Source organism: Bubalus kerabau, chromosome 18, assembly GCF_029407905.1.
Source record: "Bubalus kerabau isolate K-KA32 ecotype Philippines breed swamp buffalo chromosome 18, PCC_UOA_SB_1v2, whole genome shotgun sequence".
Taxonomy (NCBI): Eukaryota; Metazoa; Chordata; class Mammalia; order Artiodactyla; family Bovidae; genus Bubalus; species Bubalus kerabau.
This window is the reverse complement of record NC_073641.1, coordinates 2,409,910-2,427,875: the sequence shown is the minus strand read 5'-3', so window position 1 is coordinate 2,427,875 and position 17,966 is coordinate 2,409,910. Positions and strand designations below refer to the sequence as shown.

Below are 17,966 nucleotides of genomic sequence, written 5' to 3'. Positions count from 1 at the left end.
GAGCCAGGAGCTGAGTTCTGGGCTCCCGTGGCAATGTGCGGCTCTTACTGTCTTCTCTCTCTCAAGTTACCCCCAGAGCCAGGGCCCAGCATTGCTGAGCCATGGAGAATCCTGTTTAAATCTAGATTCCTTTCCTATGGGTTGAGTGCTTACTCTAGACCCAGTGCTGAGCTATTTTACATCATCACCTTGTTCAGTCTTCACAACAGCCCTATAAATCCCATTTTGCAGATTAAGTATCCCCTAGAGAAGGAATGGCTACCCACTCCAGTATTCTTGCCTGGAGAATCTCATGGACAGAGGAGCCTGGCGGGCTACAGGGGTCGCATGAGTTGGACACGACTGAGTGACTAACACTTTTTTTTTTTTTTTTTTATTGAGGCACAGAGAGGTTAACTCACTTGCCCAGGGTCATCAGATTCCAACATGAATGCTGTTTACAGCTGTAATCCTCAGCCTTCCCAGCTATGGACAAGGCCCTTTGCCTTGAATTACAAAATCAAAAAGACATTGACTTGACTTGATAGGATATTGAAAAAATCTTTTAACACCCCCTTTCAAGCTTCCTCTGTTAACCGTAAAAGGCTTGAGCAAGAAAGAGAGCAAACACCCCTGTTTACACGGCTCCTCCCCTCCAGCATGAATACCATACCAAGACCCATTTGGAACAGAACAAGTCCTCGGGCCCAGAGAAACTCCCTTTCCCTCTGAACAGAGGGGGCATGCCGAGTTTTCCTGGCCCTCAGCTGGCTATGACCAGGAAGTACCCAGCTGCAGGCTGTGGCCATTTCCCTCTGCTGCCAGGCAGATGGCTGACTCATGTCTGACTCTGAGGGGCAGAGCTCACTAGGACAGCTGTCTGCCCAACCAATCTCCAAGTTCCTGGTGAACAGTTGGTGTTTCCTGGTGACCAGGCAACTGATATCTGGTCCCCCAGCCTTTGCCCATGAGTGGATAACTGTATGCCTAGCAGTGTTCTCTTGATTCCATTCATTACCTCTGACCTCTGCTTGTCCTTTCAAGCCGAAGAGCCCCAGCAAGCCTCCTGCTCCCCCTAGTTCCTCTTTCTGCTCCTTTCCTTCTTCTTTCATCCCACCCACCTTAGGGAGCTAGAAGAGGATAGTTGTGTGTGTTGGCCTTTCCTTGGTCCTCTGATAATGGTGCATCCATGACTTCTGTTCAACCAACTCATTGCCCAGAGGATGGTGCGGAATGCAGACTGTTCGTGACAGCAGCCACCCTGGGCCCAGCGCCAGCCTCAGAGCCGAGTCCGTCCAAAGAGTGGGAGCTCTGGCTCCTCACCTGCCCCAGGCCCAAACCATGCCAGCGTGGCACACATTCTCTCCTGGGAAGTGGCAGCAGGGCAGGGGTTCATAATAAAGTCACATTGCTGTGCATCCACTCCCCCCTGGTCTCTTAGAGTTTCTCTGTGCTCATGTTCTAAATGTCGTCGTTCTGAACTGCCTGCCAAGGGGGAGGAGGGCTCCGGGGGCAGAAGCTGGTGAAATGCCAGTTGACGTCAGTTCCCCCAAGAGCCCGTTTCAGCCAGGGTCTAGTTTTATGGCCCTTCTTCAAATCCTCTGAGATCTCTCCTCTCTGAACTCTCCCAAAGAGAAGAAATGACAGCCTATTTAAGTTACTCCTCTCCTACTAAGTATTTCTGTCAGTGACGAATATGCATGGAGATTGAAATTGACTTTTAAAGCTCTAGAAAAGTTAAAAATACTTTTGGGTAGTTATGAACATTAGGCATAACAAATGGCTCTGAGAAACCCTGGGTAATTTGGGTAATGAAATATGAAGTGATGGAGGTGGCATTTCAGGCTGGCCCTGGCTGGGGCACGCACCCTTTCGGTCTCAGGCGTACACCGTTATTAACATTTCTGGCTCCCACTCATAGGAAATATCACACTCCGACCCCCTCGTTATTACAAACCAGGGCAATAACAAAAACAGCAGGGGAAAAAATGTTGGGAAGAACATATTAGTCTATCGAATCTAATTGCAAAATCATTTCATTAAAATGGGTCGGCGGCTCCATTGCAGAGGTCGGCCAGTTGTAGTCTAAGTATACTACAGAGAGCGATTCCCGCTAAGCACACATGCTCTCACCTTGATTAAAACGAAAACGCATTTAATCAGTGGCTGTCCCTGGCCGCGGCCCAGCCGTGCACATCTTCAGGCTCATTGTGTTGGCGAGCAAACTGTCCTCCCTCCTGTCTTTCTGGCTTTGATCACGCAGGGCTCCTCCATTTGCAATGATCCCACTGTAGACACCCTCTCAAGGAAAAATACACGAAAAGCTTCTTTACGACTGTGGGGAACCCCCGTCAGGGAATAAGAGAGCGCTGTCATTCGGCAGGGTCTGCACGATGCGATTTACCCAAGACTCAGCACACTGATGTGTCTGGGAGAAAATGGCTCAGGTCAGAGTTATTCAGTGGGATGGCTGCTGGCAAGCCAAGGGCAAGAGATTTGCATAATACATTGTACCAGGAAGCCATCCAAATAACCGGGGATACCTGCATGAATTTTGCTTATACAAGCCTGGGATGAAATGGGGTGAAGGAGGTGGATGGGGAAGGAGCAGAGAGGGAAAGGAAATAGGTCCAAGCCTTGACCTTCTGTTTTAGGTAGATGATGTCCCTTCAGAATCAGAGACCCCCTCAGTCTCTCCCTAATCAGGCATTACCATGGGCAGAAAATGTGAGGAGTGAAAAATAAAGCAGTCAGTGGAGACATTTCCTTCCTCCTGTCTCCCCAAGGCCCACTGGCAGAAAATGCCATTCAGTTCACCTCCACTTGACCGTATTATCATTCGCAGGACTGAGGTTAAGATTTTGTCCAAAAGCAGATCTGCAGTAAGCATGGTGTTAGTCACACAGACCCTGGTGGCAGTCTGCCTGGGTTTGTTTCTCTGCCACGTCCTGAATGACCTGCAGCCCTCAGTGTCCTTATCTGTAACATGGAGTCGTAATAGTCCCAGAGTGTGGGACGGATTTAATAGAGTCATCTGTTTGAAGTGCCCAGAATAGTGCCCGGCTCGTGATTCATGCTCCATACGTGTCAGCTATTATCACTCGCTATGCTGATTGGGCTTCCCTGGTGGCTCAGAGGTTAAAGTGTCTGCCTCCAATGCAGGAGACCTGGGGTTCAATCCCTGGGTCGGGAAGATCCCCTGGAGAAGGAAATGGTAACCCACTCCAGTATTCTTTCCTGGAGAATCCCATGGACAGGGGAGCCTGGCGGGCTACAGTCCACGGGGTCGCAAAGAGTCGGACAAGACTGAGCGACTTGACTTCACATGCTGATGGTAATGGCCTCTGACATGTCACATGTTCCACTACGTCCTAGGGGAAAAAAAAACAGAATCACAAACATCTGTAGAACTCTTGACCCTTTTGACCCTTGCCCAGAAGCTCTCCACCATCTTGATCTTCCTTGAATCTTCATGACAACCCCTGTGAGATAGGGGCAACTATATAATTCCCATTTTACAGGCAGAGAGATTGAGGTTTAAGTAGCGAAGCCTGGGCAAACCTGCGCCCTCTACTGCCCAAATCTCTGTACTGCAGGTGCCCCATTCTACTACTAATATACGTAACTTGGCCAAGGCCCACCTCAGCTAGCCAGGCAAACAAGTGACATTCACATTCCCTGAAGCACTGTGGACAGTTTATGTGCCGACAGCCCATTTATGCACTGGACAAATGTGAGCCAAGCTCTTGTGCCTGTCATTGTGCTGATGATATGTTGAAGGTGAAAATAAGAGACTCAACCCCAATCAGCTGGCTCATGTCTGATAGGAGAATCAGAACTTCCCTTTTATCTCAGGCAAGATTTGTGGTCTTACAGAGGTTTGCCCAGGTGCCAGGGGATCATTTTGATCATTAAAGCAGCTCCTAAGGGCATGTCTCAACACAGTGCATCACTGACCCTGTTACCATCGCTGTGCAACCTCAAGAAAAACTCAATTCCAAACATTAATCTTAGCTCCAACTACTTTTAGCTGATTGTAAGTGGCTTTTGACTGTAGTTAAACAGAGCTTCCTTTCAAAGGCAGCAGGTACATTTAACCCTCACAAGAGTTGTGCTTGATTTCACAGTGTTTTAAGTATGAATTCATTACCAGTATTTTTTTTAAAGAATTGTCAGGCAACCCTGAGCCAAATTCCCAAGCATTAGGGCAGCAGGCATCAATTCCCCAGTACCCCGACTCTCATGATTACTTCCCAATAATAAAATCGCGCATCAGTGGTATTGATTGCCGTGTGCTGGGCCCCTTTATCGTTCAGTCCCTGCTTTGTCCCTGAAGACAGCTGAGTCTGTTACCCGCTTCCCTGACCTCATTCCCACCCTTGGTATAGCTTTCATCAAAACCCCTTCAAAATGTCTTCAGAATGTATTTAGAATGTCCATAGATGGTGGGCATCACGGACTAAGACACCCCTAAATTGTACACCAAATTCCCAATGTGGAAAAAGGTCTGCGTGACCCACCGAAGCTTAAGAACACATAGAGCTTGTGCTGTTAGACCTGAAAGTGTTGAATGACAAAGACCAAAGGGAAGCAAGCAGCCTGGAGGCTGAGGGGCGGGAGGCACGGCCGGGTGCCCATAACCTGAAGGCAGTGCTGCCTCTGGCTCTGGACAACCCCCCCCATCCATATCCCCCGTCCCCACAGCCCTGCCCCGGCCCGGGCTGGTGATGCTGACACCCCTCTTTGGCCCCCCAGGCTCGGAGGATTACCGCAGCAGGTTCAGCAGCGAGTGCTTCATGGACCTCGTGTGCCCAGACAGGTGCCGCTGCGAGGGCACCATCGTGGACTGCTCCAACCAGAAGCTGGCCCGCGTCCCCAGCCACCTCCCCGAATACGTCACCGACCTGTGAGTGCTCCAGGGGCAGGACCCCCGCACATCCCCACACCCATCTCCCTGAGCCAGTCAGGGCAGGGGTGGGCTTCTAGAGGCGACCTCCCCCCCACCTCAGTCACCTGGGTGCTCCTTGCTGTCTGCTACTTCCCAGCTGAGTGCAGACCCTCACGCCTCCACTGGGGACTGTTTACTTGCAAATAAAGACCATTCATTCTTTCTACAAAGATTCTCTGAACACTCGCTGGGAGCCAGGCACTGCCAGGCCCACCCGTTTCCACATGAATGAGGCAGACCACCCTTCCTGGCCCTTAGGACACTTACAACATAACCAGAAAGATGGATACGACCTGAAGTGAGAAAACAGCGAGAACCATCAGATGTATCTGAGCCTCCGGCTATCTCTGCTAATAAAAAGGCGTTTATCCAGAAATGAGAGAGCTCAAAATTCCAGCGTGGGGTGATGAGGGTGCTGCGGTGGGGGCTGACACACCTGGGCCTGACTCCTGCCTTTTCCAGTTCTCCTGAGATTGCGCAAGTTGCTTCTTAGATCTGAGCGCCAGATCTGAGCTGTAAAATGGAGGTGATGATACCTCACTCCCACAGGGGTGAGAAAGATGAGGTGAGAGGAGGCGAGCACAGGCTTCATCTTGAATGTGCGCGTGGAGTAAGCCCTGTGTAAATGGTTGTTGTTATTATTCTCTTTGACTTTACAAATCATAGTGGGGCCTTTCTTTGTCTTCTGCTCTCCCTGGGTTTGTATGAACATTGAGCGTGGAGTCCCTGAGCTGCCCTTAGCAGAGGGACGTGGTCTGGAAAGTGCTGAGTGGCTTGCAGAGTTGGAGAATCTGGGGAGCCCTCCCAGGAAGTTTAAGTGGTCATTGGTACCCCTACAAAATTAAGGCAAATCTCTGGCCCTTGATTGTTCAAGTGCTGAGTGTTCAGCAAGTTGCACAGGCCCTTATCACAGGGGCTCCTCCACGCAGAGGAGCCTGGCCTCCCTTCCCACCCTTCGCACACCCCTCCTCTCACTGCTGGGCGCCCCGTGCTGAGGAGTCAATACAGACGGTTTCTGCAGTGCTATGGACCTGGGCTGAGTGAGGTCCGGGCGTCAGCTCAGCTGAAGGCCTGGGAGGACGGGGGGCCGGTGAGGGAGGTGTCCCTTCCACAGCTCACCCACCCCCTCATCCGCTTGCTTTCCACACAGGCGACTAAACGACAATGAGATATCTGTTCTTGAGGCCACTGGCATCTTCAAGAAGTTGCCCAATCTGCGGAAAATGTAAGTCAGCTTCAGGACCTTGGTAGACTGGAGCAGAGCATCAGGGCAGTGGTGCCTTCATCTCCCTCTGCTCTGGCCCATCTCAGTCTCCCCCATCACACCCCAGGAAGCAGGACACTGAGACAGGGCCATGCAGAGCCAGAGCATGCGTTCTGCACAAGCCCTGAGCCTCAGCCCCTCTCCCCTCTGCTCATCCCTGCCCCCTACTCTGCTCTCATCATCTACCCCCAAGGGGTGGTGGGAGGGACTCTACTGAGCACCAGCAGTGAGATAAGGGGACCTAGGCTACATGTGTTAGTGCCTGTCATGTCTGACTCTTTGCAACCCCATGGGCTGTAGTAATTTTTATGAGATGACACTTGGAAGGTCTGCTTTTAGACAGACTCTAAAGGCCTCCATGTGGGTGTGACCCATTGGAGCAGAAACACCAGCTGCCTCACCTCCTTCATCCATAATCACACTGGTACACAGCTGGACGCACTCCCCCCGCCTTCCCTTCCCCAGGTGCCCCAGTAGACGTGCCAGCATGGACAGGGGCCCCTTCACCATCTAATTCCCTTCTCTTTGACCCTGCTCCCCACCTGCACCACATCCTCCACATCTCCCAGCCCGAGTTTGGGTCTGCGTCTGGAACAAAGGAAATACGGTCGTAGCCTCATTATTCACAGACCCTGTATTTGCTAACATTTATTTGTAATCTCAAAATCCATACTCAGGTGTTTTCATGGTCTTCCTAAACACAGAGCAGCAAAAAATTTGAGTCACCCTACACGCATGCCCTCAGCTGACACAGAACAAGGCCACGTTCTGAGTTCTTGTTTCAGCTCCCAGACTGTAAACAAGTGTCCAATCCACAGTGTATTTCGTGCCACATTTTTTTGCATATTCGTGCTTTTGTAGGTGATTTCACTGTTTAAAATGGACCTAAAGCATAGTCCAGAAGGGCTGTGTGCTGTACGGAGAAAATACTTGTTACATAAGCTTTGTTCAGGCAAGACTTACAGTACTGCTGTTTGTGAGCACAGTGTAACAATCAACAATATATCCAACAGGATGTCTTTAAACAGAAGCACGCATCAAACAAGGTTATGCATTGATCAACTACCAAAAAGATCATAACCAGGGGCTCACAGGGACCTAACCCTCAATTTCCCCTGGAAGCGATGGTTTAGCATTCACTAATTCATCTTGCCTAGTGACTTTGTAGAACTGAAGCACAATGAATAATGAGAATTAATTGTAACCCTTATTTTATGTTGCTCTCCACCCATCACATCAGTCCCCTTCAGGTAAGAAGGAAAGAGCCTTTCCCTGCCCTGTGCAGCATCTGAGTCCCATCAGAGCTGGTCAGGCTTTGTCCCTCCCTCCCTGCCTGAAGTTGCACCACGTGGCTTCAGGACCGCCCTCTGACTGGGAGCACTGGCGAGCACAGGAACTGAAGGGGCAGAGGAGGGAGGGCTCACGCAGGTCCTGGGGAGGACCGTGGCTGTCCAGGTGGTCAGGCCCGCCTCTAGCTTCAGGAACGCAGCACAGACATCACCCATCGCTTGCCAGGACATGTCCTTTCAAATTCAACCCCAAACTTCCTGCTCGTCTTGTGGCTAAGACTGCGTGCTCCCAATGCTGGGGACCCAGGTTCGATCCCTGCTTGTGGAACTAGATCCCACATACTGCAACAAAGAGTTTACGTGACACAAGTAAGACACGGCACAGCCTCAGTGTCCAAGCAGCAAAAGGGAGGGGTGGGGACTGTGGCTTCATGTGAGCTGAGCTCTCATCAGAGGAGACAGGTGGCACGCAGCTCATCCTGGCATTTCCCATGCTGGGAGGAGGGTCAGGGCTGCCAAATATTCCCTTCCTGAGAGCAGCCAGAAATCCAGGTGTAGGGGAAGAGCAGGCAGACCTGCGTTTGTTCTGAGTTCAACTGCCCCTCCCCTGCTATGTCACTCCAGGAATGCCCTTAGCCTTTCTGTACTTTAATGTATTTATTTGCATAATAGAAATAAATCCAGTTTCCTTGTAAGTTATGTTGAGGATCAGAAGTGCAAGGCTGCTATGTATAAAATAGTTAACTAATGAGAACCTGCTATATAGCACAAAGAACTCTTCTCAGTATTCTGTGGTGACCTAAATGCAAAAAAAGAGGGGATATATGTATACATTGAGCTGATTCACTTTGCTGTACAGCAGAAATGAACATAACATTGTAAAGCAACTATACTCCAATAAAAACTAATTTTAAAAAAAGAAGTGTAAAAGATAAGGGGAAAGACATGTCCTCTGTCCATGGGACTGTGGTGAGAAGGTGCTGAGAGACAGAAAGAGGACATCTGGGTTGAGTGACCTGGAGCACATGGTTAAAACAGGAGTTGCAAACTCGAGTACTTAAGACCCCCTGTGAAAAGGCGGTGGGTGCAAGGCAACAATGATAATAATGGCCGATCGAGGTTACCAATCACTGTACTCTGTGCCAAACTGTACTGATATTCATGCGTTTACCCCTCATGGGAAAAACACAACAGCTTTGAGATTGCTTCATTTCCCAAACGAGGAAGCTGAAACACAGAAGGAAACTTGTCCAAGTTTAAAAGTCAAGCCGGGAGCCAAGAGTGGTGACAGCGCAGGCCGGCTGGGATTGGAGCTCGAGGCAGCAAACGCCCGTGTGCGCATGCGTGCGGGCCTAAACCCATGTACGCCTAAGTGCCAGCCAACCAAGCGAATGTCCCAGTAGGGACATTATGTGTGATGGGTATTGTATTTTCTTTTCTTTGGATCTTAGTTGTGGTGCATGGGACCTTTTAGTTGAGGCCTGTAGGATCTTTAGTTGAGGCCTGAGAACTCCTAGTTGCAGCATATAGGATCTAGTTCCCTGATGAGGAATCAAACCCAGGCCCCTTGCATTGAGAGTGTGGAGTCTCAGCCACTGGATCACCAGGCAACTGATGGCAACTCTTTTTAAGTAAATAGACCTCATCTGCTGGGACCCATCACCACCCCGACACCCCGATGAGGCGATGGGTCAGCTGGAATCCTGCCCATCAGAGTGGCTGCAGCCAGCTGTGTCTGTGACTGAGTCTGCTTGGCTTCCCCAAGGTCTGTGGGACCAGTACCCTCAGGTTATGGTCTGGACGGGAGCATCCTGACAGGGCACGAGGGCAAAGGAGGGTCGACACAGAGCCAGGACTTTGGACTCTGCTGTGCCTTTCCAAACTATTCTGAACCTCTGTGTCCTTTCCTATCTTGTGGGGAAAATGAGATTTCATAAGGATCACTTGTGCTAAGGGATGCAGAGAAAAGCTGTGAGCTGTTCCCCACAAGGGTTATCAGGACTGTGGAAACTCAAAGAAGCTTTTCAAGTGACCTCCCCTTCCGAGCAGGGTCACGGCTTCTCTCAGGTGAATTTCAGGTCAGTTCTTATACCGAAGGGACATCTCAAGCAGAGACTGAAACCTAGCACCCCTCTAGCCAAAATCAGTTCCCCATGGGTGGACTTGGTGATGCTGATTGTATTTTTAATAAGAAGTAATTGCTAGGCTTCCCAGGTGGTGCTGGTGGTAAAGATCATGCCTGACAGTGCAGGAGATGCTAGAGCCGTGGGCTCAATCCCTGGATTGGGAAGATTCCCCTGGAGGAGGGCGTGGTTACCCACTCCAGTATTCTTGCCTGGAGAATCACATGGACAGAGGAGCCTGGCAGGCTACTGTCCATAGGGTCGCAAAGAGTTGGACACAACTGAAGTGACTTAGCATACATGCACACCCTCTTTTAAAAATCAAGAGTTTCCGCAGAAAAATAAATGTGGATTTCTAGCATCCTTTGGGAAACCAGAAGATCTGGCAAAACAGCCCATGTTCCCAAATGGCTCCAGTTGAGCTGAGTTGAGGAGCGGCTGCCCCCTTAGCTGGGGCATATGCTTTCTTGATCATTGCTGTCCCCACAGGGCTTGTTTCTGACTTTACACCACTTGCCTGGACCCTGGGACATTTGAGCTTGTAACCTCAGCTTGAAGTAGAGTTTCCACATCAGGGGAAGGGAGATATCCCTAAGGAGGTGGACAGGACCTCACCAACCCAGCACAGTGCCAATGTACTGCTCAATCATGACCCAGCATACTCAGCTTCCAGAAAAATCCACGTAGCACTCTCCCTACTGCTTTTCCATGGAGGACTGGACTTTACAATAGGATTGCAGATGCTTTGTGGAAAAGGGAATGGCAATCCACTCCAGTATTCTTGCCTGGAGAATTCCATAGACAGAGGAGACTGGTGGGCTACAGTCCAAAGAGTCAGACACGGCTGAGCGACTAACATACTCCATGTTACCATGGTTTATGGGATGTCCTACAGACCTGAAGAGACAGGGTCCTAGAAGAAGCCTGAGCTTTCCTTCCCAGACACGGGCTTTCCAGAGTGAATCCCTCAGCCTGGAATGGCCTCGGTGTCTCTGGGGTTAAAAGTGCACCCAGCAGCTTGCAGAGGCAGTGCAGCCTGGCACTCGCTGTGTCCTGAACCCCCTGGCCTACGGCAGGGATTTCTGGGGCTGGGTCCTTTCAGGTGTGAGACCCCCATCCTCGGTGCAGTCAAAGCCGCGATGAAGCAGTCATCCTTCAGGTGGTCTGCAGAGATGAAATGGGGAGAGGCTTCCTCAGTGGCCTGAGTTTTGCATCTGGGGGTTTGCTGGGATCGGAGGCGTCTTCAGGAAGATATTCCTGAGAATAAGATGATGATGTTTGTGTGTGTGTGTGTGTGTGTGTGTGTGTAAGAATTGCTCAGTCGTGTCTGACTCTACGACCCCATGGACTGTAACCCGCCAGGCTCCTCTGTCCATGGTATTTCCCAGGCAAGAATGTTGTAGTGGGTAGCCATTTCCTTCTCCAGGGGACCTTCCTGACCCAGGGATCGAATCCCGGTCTCCCACCTTGGGGGTAGATCTTTACTGTCTGGGCCACCAGGGAAGATGGAGCTCTTACAAAGCCCCGAGGCGCTGGCTGACTGCGGCGCTTGCCCTGCGTTGCTCTGTCTCTGTCCCTCAGCCCAAGCTGCCTGGATGGAGAGAGAGCAGCATCCAGGTCTTTTGGAAAATTCTATCCTCCTTTTTTGCCCTTATGTTTTCCATTCTCCCAGCCTGAGGAAATCATATTCTCAAACCTTACACTAGCGTGATATTAATTCTGCTCATTTAAAGAAACAAACGTCAGGAAGCGGGAACCTCCCGCTTGCTAGCTGCCCAAACTCATCTCCACTGCCCGCCCTGTCTGCTTCAGTTCCCCAAGAAACCGAACTCTCTCGAGCTGGAGGAGAAGCTCCAGCATTTGGATGAGTTATAGCTGCTGGGAGAGCCTTTCTCTCTCCTCCCATGTCAAATTTGGGGGTAATTTGAAGTCTCCCCTGTGTGTGACTTTTACTTCTGTGTTCTTGTGGACCAAGACTACCAGGATTTATAAGGAATCCAGCTGAGTTTCAGAAGAGTCAGGCAGGGAGCAAAAATCTACTCTGAGAATCTCCCAGCTCGCTCAGATCTTGGGGGAGGGGTTAGAGGAGCACTGGAACCTGTTTTCTCAGCAGGATGGAAGAGGGGACGTGAGGAAGGCCTTGACTGGGAGCACGGAGGAAGCAGATGCTGCCATGGTGGGAATTGTGTCCTCGATGCCTGTGCACGGCTGTGGGCACTGCCACCCCTGGCAAACCCAGGGCCTACGTGCAAAGGGGGCAAGCAGCCTGCACTGAGCCCCGGGGTGCCCAGTTGAATTTCAGTTGTCCTGAACCATCCCCATGGGGCTTCCCAGGTGGTGCCAGTGGTAAAGACCCTGCCTGCCAGTGCAGGAGACAAAAGAGATGCGGGTTCAACCCCTGGGTCGGGAAGATTCCCTGGAGGAGGCATGGCTACCCACTCCTGTATTCTTGTCTGAAGAATCCCATGGGCAGAGGAGCCTGGCGGGCCACCGTCCACAGTGTCGCAAAGAGTCAGACACAACAGCGCGACTTAGCTTGCACTCACACATCCTTGTAGGGTGGGGGGCCGTGAGTCCGCCCCAGGCTCCGCGAGTCCGCCCCAGGCTCTGCGAGGAGAGCTCTTGAGAGAAGCAGTAGTACCAGGGATGCATGGAGTGCTATCTACCCTTCGGTGCTCTGGGCCCAGGAGCAGTGCCCTCCCTGCCCTGGGCCTCAGTGCATCCAGCAAGACAGTGGGCCAGCTGTCTCTCTCATGAGCCCTCGGTTCTAATAAGCTCAAGGCACTCAGCCAGTCAGCAACTCCACGTCCACCTACGAGGCTCCCGGTCATAGAATAAGGTCCCCCAGGCTGTTTGCTGAGGAGGCTGGATTCTTCATTCGGCTCCTATAAACCCATCCCTTTCCATTCCAGCCAGCCAGCCAGGGCTGCCGTTCAGGCCTGAGCATTTGAGTGGTCTGTGGAGACCCCTGCCCCTCACAGCACCTACAGCTCTGCGGCACCTGCTGCCACTCAGCTCCCATACAGCCTGCCACGTGGTGTTGGCCCTGGCAGGGAAGAGCCTGCTGTCTGACCTCCAAAGCGGAATCGGAAGTGGCTTAATAGGACTGAGCCCGCTTAGGAAAACATGGTGTCCCAAACCCTGAATCCTTCAGAGCCCTGATAGAAGGGGTGGGCACCCACATCTCCAGAGGAATATCCAGTTAGGAAAAGCAGTTCGCTGGAGGCTTTTCTACGTGCTTAAAAGCCTGGGCTTCAATCCCAGCTCTCTCAGCTGTGTGACTGTGGGCAAGGTACCTAACCTCTCTGAATCTCAGTCACCTCATCCATAAAACAAGACAATGATAAAAATAATATCTATCTGATGGCTGTTGTTTTGAGGATTTGATGTGATTCTGTTGGCCAAAGCCCTCACATGGTGCCTAGTACATAATAAGTGCGCAAGAAGTAGTAACTAGAAAGGGTCCGTTTATATCGGGAATCTCCCATGATGAAGAGCGGAAGGTTCTACAAATGCCTCACCCCCATAGAGAGTAGGCACGTTTGAAATTTTTCTCCTGCTCTCCTCTTGAGCATCACTACTTAGTGAGATGATCTTTTAAAGAGGGAAAACAAGTTTGAGAACCATTTTAAATCTGCCAGTCCCCAGGGCACAGAAAGGAGAATTGTACTGAAAGACTTCAAACACTACACAGTCTGTTCCACGAAGGTAACCTCCCCACCCACCCCATGTGGGTCTGGGCTCCCTGCTTCCTGGGGCACGGGTGCTGAAGACCGAAGGTCAGGAAGCCCAAGATGGAGCCTCCCCGAGGCAGTCCTCAGTCCTGGGGGCTCCCCACAGTCACCATGTGGCTGCAGAGCTGGCCATTCCCGCCCTGAGTCCTGACCTGTCCTGTCCCTCCCTCCAGAAACCTGAGTAACAACAGAATCAAGGAGGTGAGAGAGGGCGCGTTTGACGGCGCGGCCAGCGTGCAGGAGCTGGTGCTGACGGGGAACCAGCTGGAGACCACCCACGGGCGCGCGTTCCGAGGCCTCAGCGGCCTCAAGACCTTGTGAGTCCCTGGGGCCTGGGCCACGGCCGGAGGGAGGGGCTGGGGAGGCAGGGAGGGGCCTGGGGAGGCAGGGAGGGGGCTAGGGAGGCAGGGAGGGGGCTAGGGAGGCAGGGAGGGGCCAGTGAGGGCTGGTGGGGGCGGGTGGGGCTGGTCGCAGGCCTGGGCAGCAGAATCCTTTCCTTCCTTTCGCCAGGGAGATGTCAGGCATTTCCCAGCCCTGAATGGGAAGGAACTTAGCATGCACCCCCAACACACACACACACACACACACACACACACACTAGCCCTCACATATACACTGATGCAGATTCATACCCGAAACAGGCACACATTTACACAAACATAGGCGTGACACACGTACATAAAATGACATAGAGACATACATGCAAAACGCAGATAAACACATACACAAACAGGCACGTGTGTATCAGCACACACACACACACAAACTGATGTCCAGAGCCACGTCTTGATTCTCCTCTCCTCCCCAAAATATCCACACATACACTAACCACCGTACAATACGCATGTGTATACGTATACACACATGACACCTGCTTCTACTATAAATCGCCCACAGCCAAGAATGTGCGCACATATTTACAGGCAGCCCCAGGTCCAGCCATGGCAAACCTCAGCATCATGACAGGTCTGAGCATGGAGTTGGCAAAAAGAGCACCCCACACTCACACACACACCCGTGGGGCAGGAAAAAGGAGCGCCCTACACTCACAGACACACACGGAAAGGATGGGAGGGAAGAGACGGCACCTGTGCTTGCTGCCTGCACCCCTCTCCCTGCAGGATGCTAAGAAGTAACCTGATCAGCTGTGTGAGCAATGACACCTTTGCTGGCCTGAGCTCAGTGAGGCTGCTCTCTCTCTACGACAATCGGATCACCACCATTACCCCCGGAGCCTTCACCACGCTTGTCTCCCTATCCACCATGTAAGTCCCCCTGGACCCACCGCACACTCACTCTGGGTACCTCTCCTGCAGCCCTCTGCCCTCTCAGCGCCTGACTGTCTTTGACCCAAAGTCATCTCTCCATCTGTCAGCTTAAACATGTGTCAGGCTCCCTCCATGTGCCAGGCACCATTAAATGCTAAGGAGGCACAGACGTGGGCCCCGCTTCCTGGAGCTCAGAGCATAGCGAGCTGCCACAGAACAGAGGCCCACAGTGATATGAAAACCTAATATGGGCCTTGTCAAGGAACACTGGAGCTGTGTTCTGGAAGGTGAGGGTGAATTAGCTTGTTCAAGAAAGTGGAAAGTGCATTCCTTCACTGGGAAGAGCATGTGCAAAGGCCCTGGGTTAAAGCAGGGCAGAGATGCAGGACGAGCAGTGCCTAACGTGGTCATACACAGAGCGCGCAAGGCTGGAGGGGGCCAGGGCCAGGCTGCAGGACAGCCATGGGCCGTTCGGTTTCTAACCAGAGCATGTTAGGAACGCACAAAGGTTTTAAGCAGGCCAGTGGGGATTTTTTTAAGCAATGTCACTGACTGCTTAAATGTGTATCAGAACCAGTTAGAATCTAGCTCTCTGGACGAGTGTTCCTGCCCACAAAATTCACTGCGTTGCGAAGGGAGGCTGTCTAGAATAATGGTGAAAACTTTGGGCTCTAGAGCCAAATTTTCTGGCCTCAAATCCTAGCTGTACCTCGTTTTAGCTGTGTGGCCTTGGAAAGTTGCTTCACCTCTCTGTGCTTTTGCTGTCACTTCTCGTAATCCTCACGGGATTGTTTGAGGACTGAATCTGTTAATATTTGCAAAGTGCACAGCAGGGGCCTGAGAGGGAAAGTGCTCAGCGTGTGTCAGCCTTTACGGCTGTCGATCATATTTCCGTGTGGCTCTGTTACCCTTAGTTACTCGCTCTTTTTTTCCCCTCTCTTCTTTTCTCCAAAGACCCTTTGGTAGACAGAAGTGAAAGCTATTCCTGCATCTCCTGTAGGTGCCCATGTTCATGATCCCAGACACTGACCTCGCTGGGAATAAAAGCCAAAGTTCCAGAATGTGCTAAAGTCCCCACTCCATCGAGTCCCTCAGTCCCATCAGCCTTCCTGTTCTGCGCATGCCCCAGGCCCACTCCCCCCTGAGAACTCTGCACCGCTGCACCCACTGCCTGCAAAGCCCTTCTCCCGCTCCCTCCCCTCCTCCCGACGTTGGCTCCAGTGTCAGTTGCCTCGGCTGGCCCGTTCCACCTCGGCCGTCACCCCCAGTTCTTCCAGCCCTGCTTTTCTAGTTGTTTTCCATAGCACTGACCATTCCCTAACATACTACACTTTTTGCTGTTGGGCTTCCCTGGCGGCTCTGAGGGTAAAGAATCTACCTGCAATGCAGGAGACACGGGTTCAATCCCTGGGTCAGGAAGATCCCTTGAAAAAGGTAATGGCTACCCACTTCAGTATTCTTAATTAGAAACTATCTGCCTCCCATCAGCTGGAATATAAGTTCCAGAAGGAAGAAGAACAGGGATATATGACTGCTTTGTTCACTGCTCTATCCTTACTACATACATCTGAGCCTGGCACTCAGTGAAAGAAAGTGAAAGTGAAGTTGCTCAGTTGTGTCCAACTCTTTGCAACCCCGTGAACTGGGGCCTACCAGGCTCCTCCGTCTATGGAATTTTTCAGGCAAGAGTACAGGAGTGGGTTGCCATTGCCTTCTCCAGGGTATCGTCCCGACCCAGGGATTGAACCCAGGTCTCCGGCATTGTAGGCAGATGCTTTACCATCTGAGCCACCAGGGAAGTCCCACCTTTATATAATTGCTGAACAAGTGGATGAGTTGAATGAATGAGTGACATCAACATGGAGGACAATGGGTAAGGAACTAGCAGTGTGGGTGGGTCGGTTTATCTCAGCCCACTTCTTACCTCTCCTGGATGCCTCCACCCTGGGAATCCAAAACCCAGAGGGCTAGAGCCACAGAGCATGTAGGGAACCGACTCCGTCAGGAGGAGGAGCTTACTCGCCTTCTCACAGTTGCTGATTCTCAGAGCCAGAGTCGACCCCAGGAAGGACTCCCAAGCCCTCAACTGCCATGTCAAACCACAGCCCCTCGTGGGCTCTCTGGCCCTGTTCTTCAACCTTCCTACGCTCTGTGCCCCTCATTTGTGAAGTGGGAATCATGTCACGTCCTTCCTAGGGTTGCTATGACAAGTCTGAATAAGGGAATGGGTTTATAAAGCTCTCAGCCCCATTCCAGCCCTCTGGGAAACTCCCGTATCCGTCCATCATCGCATCTGACGGATATGTGTCAAGTGCCCGTGCCGACGCCCTGCTGGTTCCTGAGGCTCAGAGCAGGAGGACAGGCCTGGTCCCTCCTCACAGCGAGTCCGAGGAGGGAGGCATTAGCAGCTCCGACGTGTGCTGCGGAGGAACTGCGGGCGACTGAAGCAAGAACAGAACAGAGCAGCTGCTCCTGCTGCTGCTGCTAAGCCGCTTCAGTCGTGTCTGACTCTGTGCGACCCATGGACTGTAGCCCACTAGGCTCCTCTGTCCATGGGATTTCCCAGGCAAGAGTACTGGAGTGGGTTGCCATGCTCTCCTTCAGGGGATCTTCCAAACCCAGAGATCAAACCCACGTCTCCTGCATTGTAGATGGATTCTTTATCACTCCCACCTCCTGGGAAGCCCAGGGCTTCTTTGGGGAGGGGTCATTTAAGCTGAGAGACCAGCCAGGCACACGGTAAAGAACTTCATTCCAGACTGGAGGGACAGCTTTGAGTGAAGGCTCTGAGTTTGAGAAATTGAGTCAGTTCACACAGGTAGAGCCCATTGAACAAGGGAGGGCGTGGCAGGATGGGGTCCTGTCTGTCGGCAGAGGTCTAGCATAAGATCCTTGCAAAGACCGCCCCTGGGATGTAGAAGAGGGTCCGGCTTCCTTTTCCAGACTTTCTTCCTCTTTCCTCATTCCCCTGCACTGGAAGCAGACCTTTCTGGAGAGCCAGGTTCTAGGCTTGCAGACCTGGATCCCAGGACCAACCCCCCTGGGACCAGGAGACACGCTGAGCACTCAGAGGGGGCCCTTTTCTCCTCCCAGAAACCTGCTCTCCAACCCCTTCAACTGCAACTGCCACCTGGCCTGGCTCGGGAAGTGGCTGAGGAAGAGACGGATAGTCAGCGGGAACCCCCGGTGCCAGAAGCCCTTCTTCCTCAAAGAGATTCCCATCCAGGACGTGGCCATCCAGGACTTCACCTGTGACGGTGAGGAGGCTGGGGGCAGGGCCGGGCCAGGCAAGGAAGCGAGGAGAGACGGGAGGCGCGGGCAGGGGTAACTGCAGGTCAGGACCCCTTAAACCTGAGTCTCC

The 17,966-nt window shown here is 52.0% G+C and overlaps 1 protein-coding gene across 3 annotated transcripts in view; it reads left to right on the top strand.

Annotated features, from left to right (window-relative positions):
• SLIT3 (slit guidance ligand 3) overlaps positions 1 to 17,966 on the top strand; it is a 781,214-nt gene that overhangs the window by 669,447 nt on the left and 93,801 nt on the right. For 2 of the 3 annotated variants that reach the window (XM_055554941.1, XM_055554944.1), the window contains exons 15-19: positions 4,735 to 4,885; positions 6,078 to 6,152; positions 13,511 to 13,654; positions 14,459 to 14,602; positions 17,699 to 17,862. In XM_055554941.1, coding sequence (XP_055410916.1) covers positions 4,735 to 4,885; positions 6,078 to 6,152; positions 13,511 to 13,654; positions 14,459 to 14,602; positions 17,699 to 17,862 — 678 coding nt within the window. The remainder of the gene's footprint in view (positions 1 to 4,734; positions 4,886 to 6,077; positions 6,153 to 13,510; positions 13,655 to 14,458; positions 14,603 to 17,698; positions 17,863 to 17,966) is intronic. The other variant, XM_055554942.1, reaches the window with a different exon arrangement.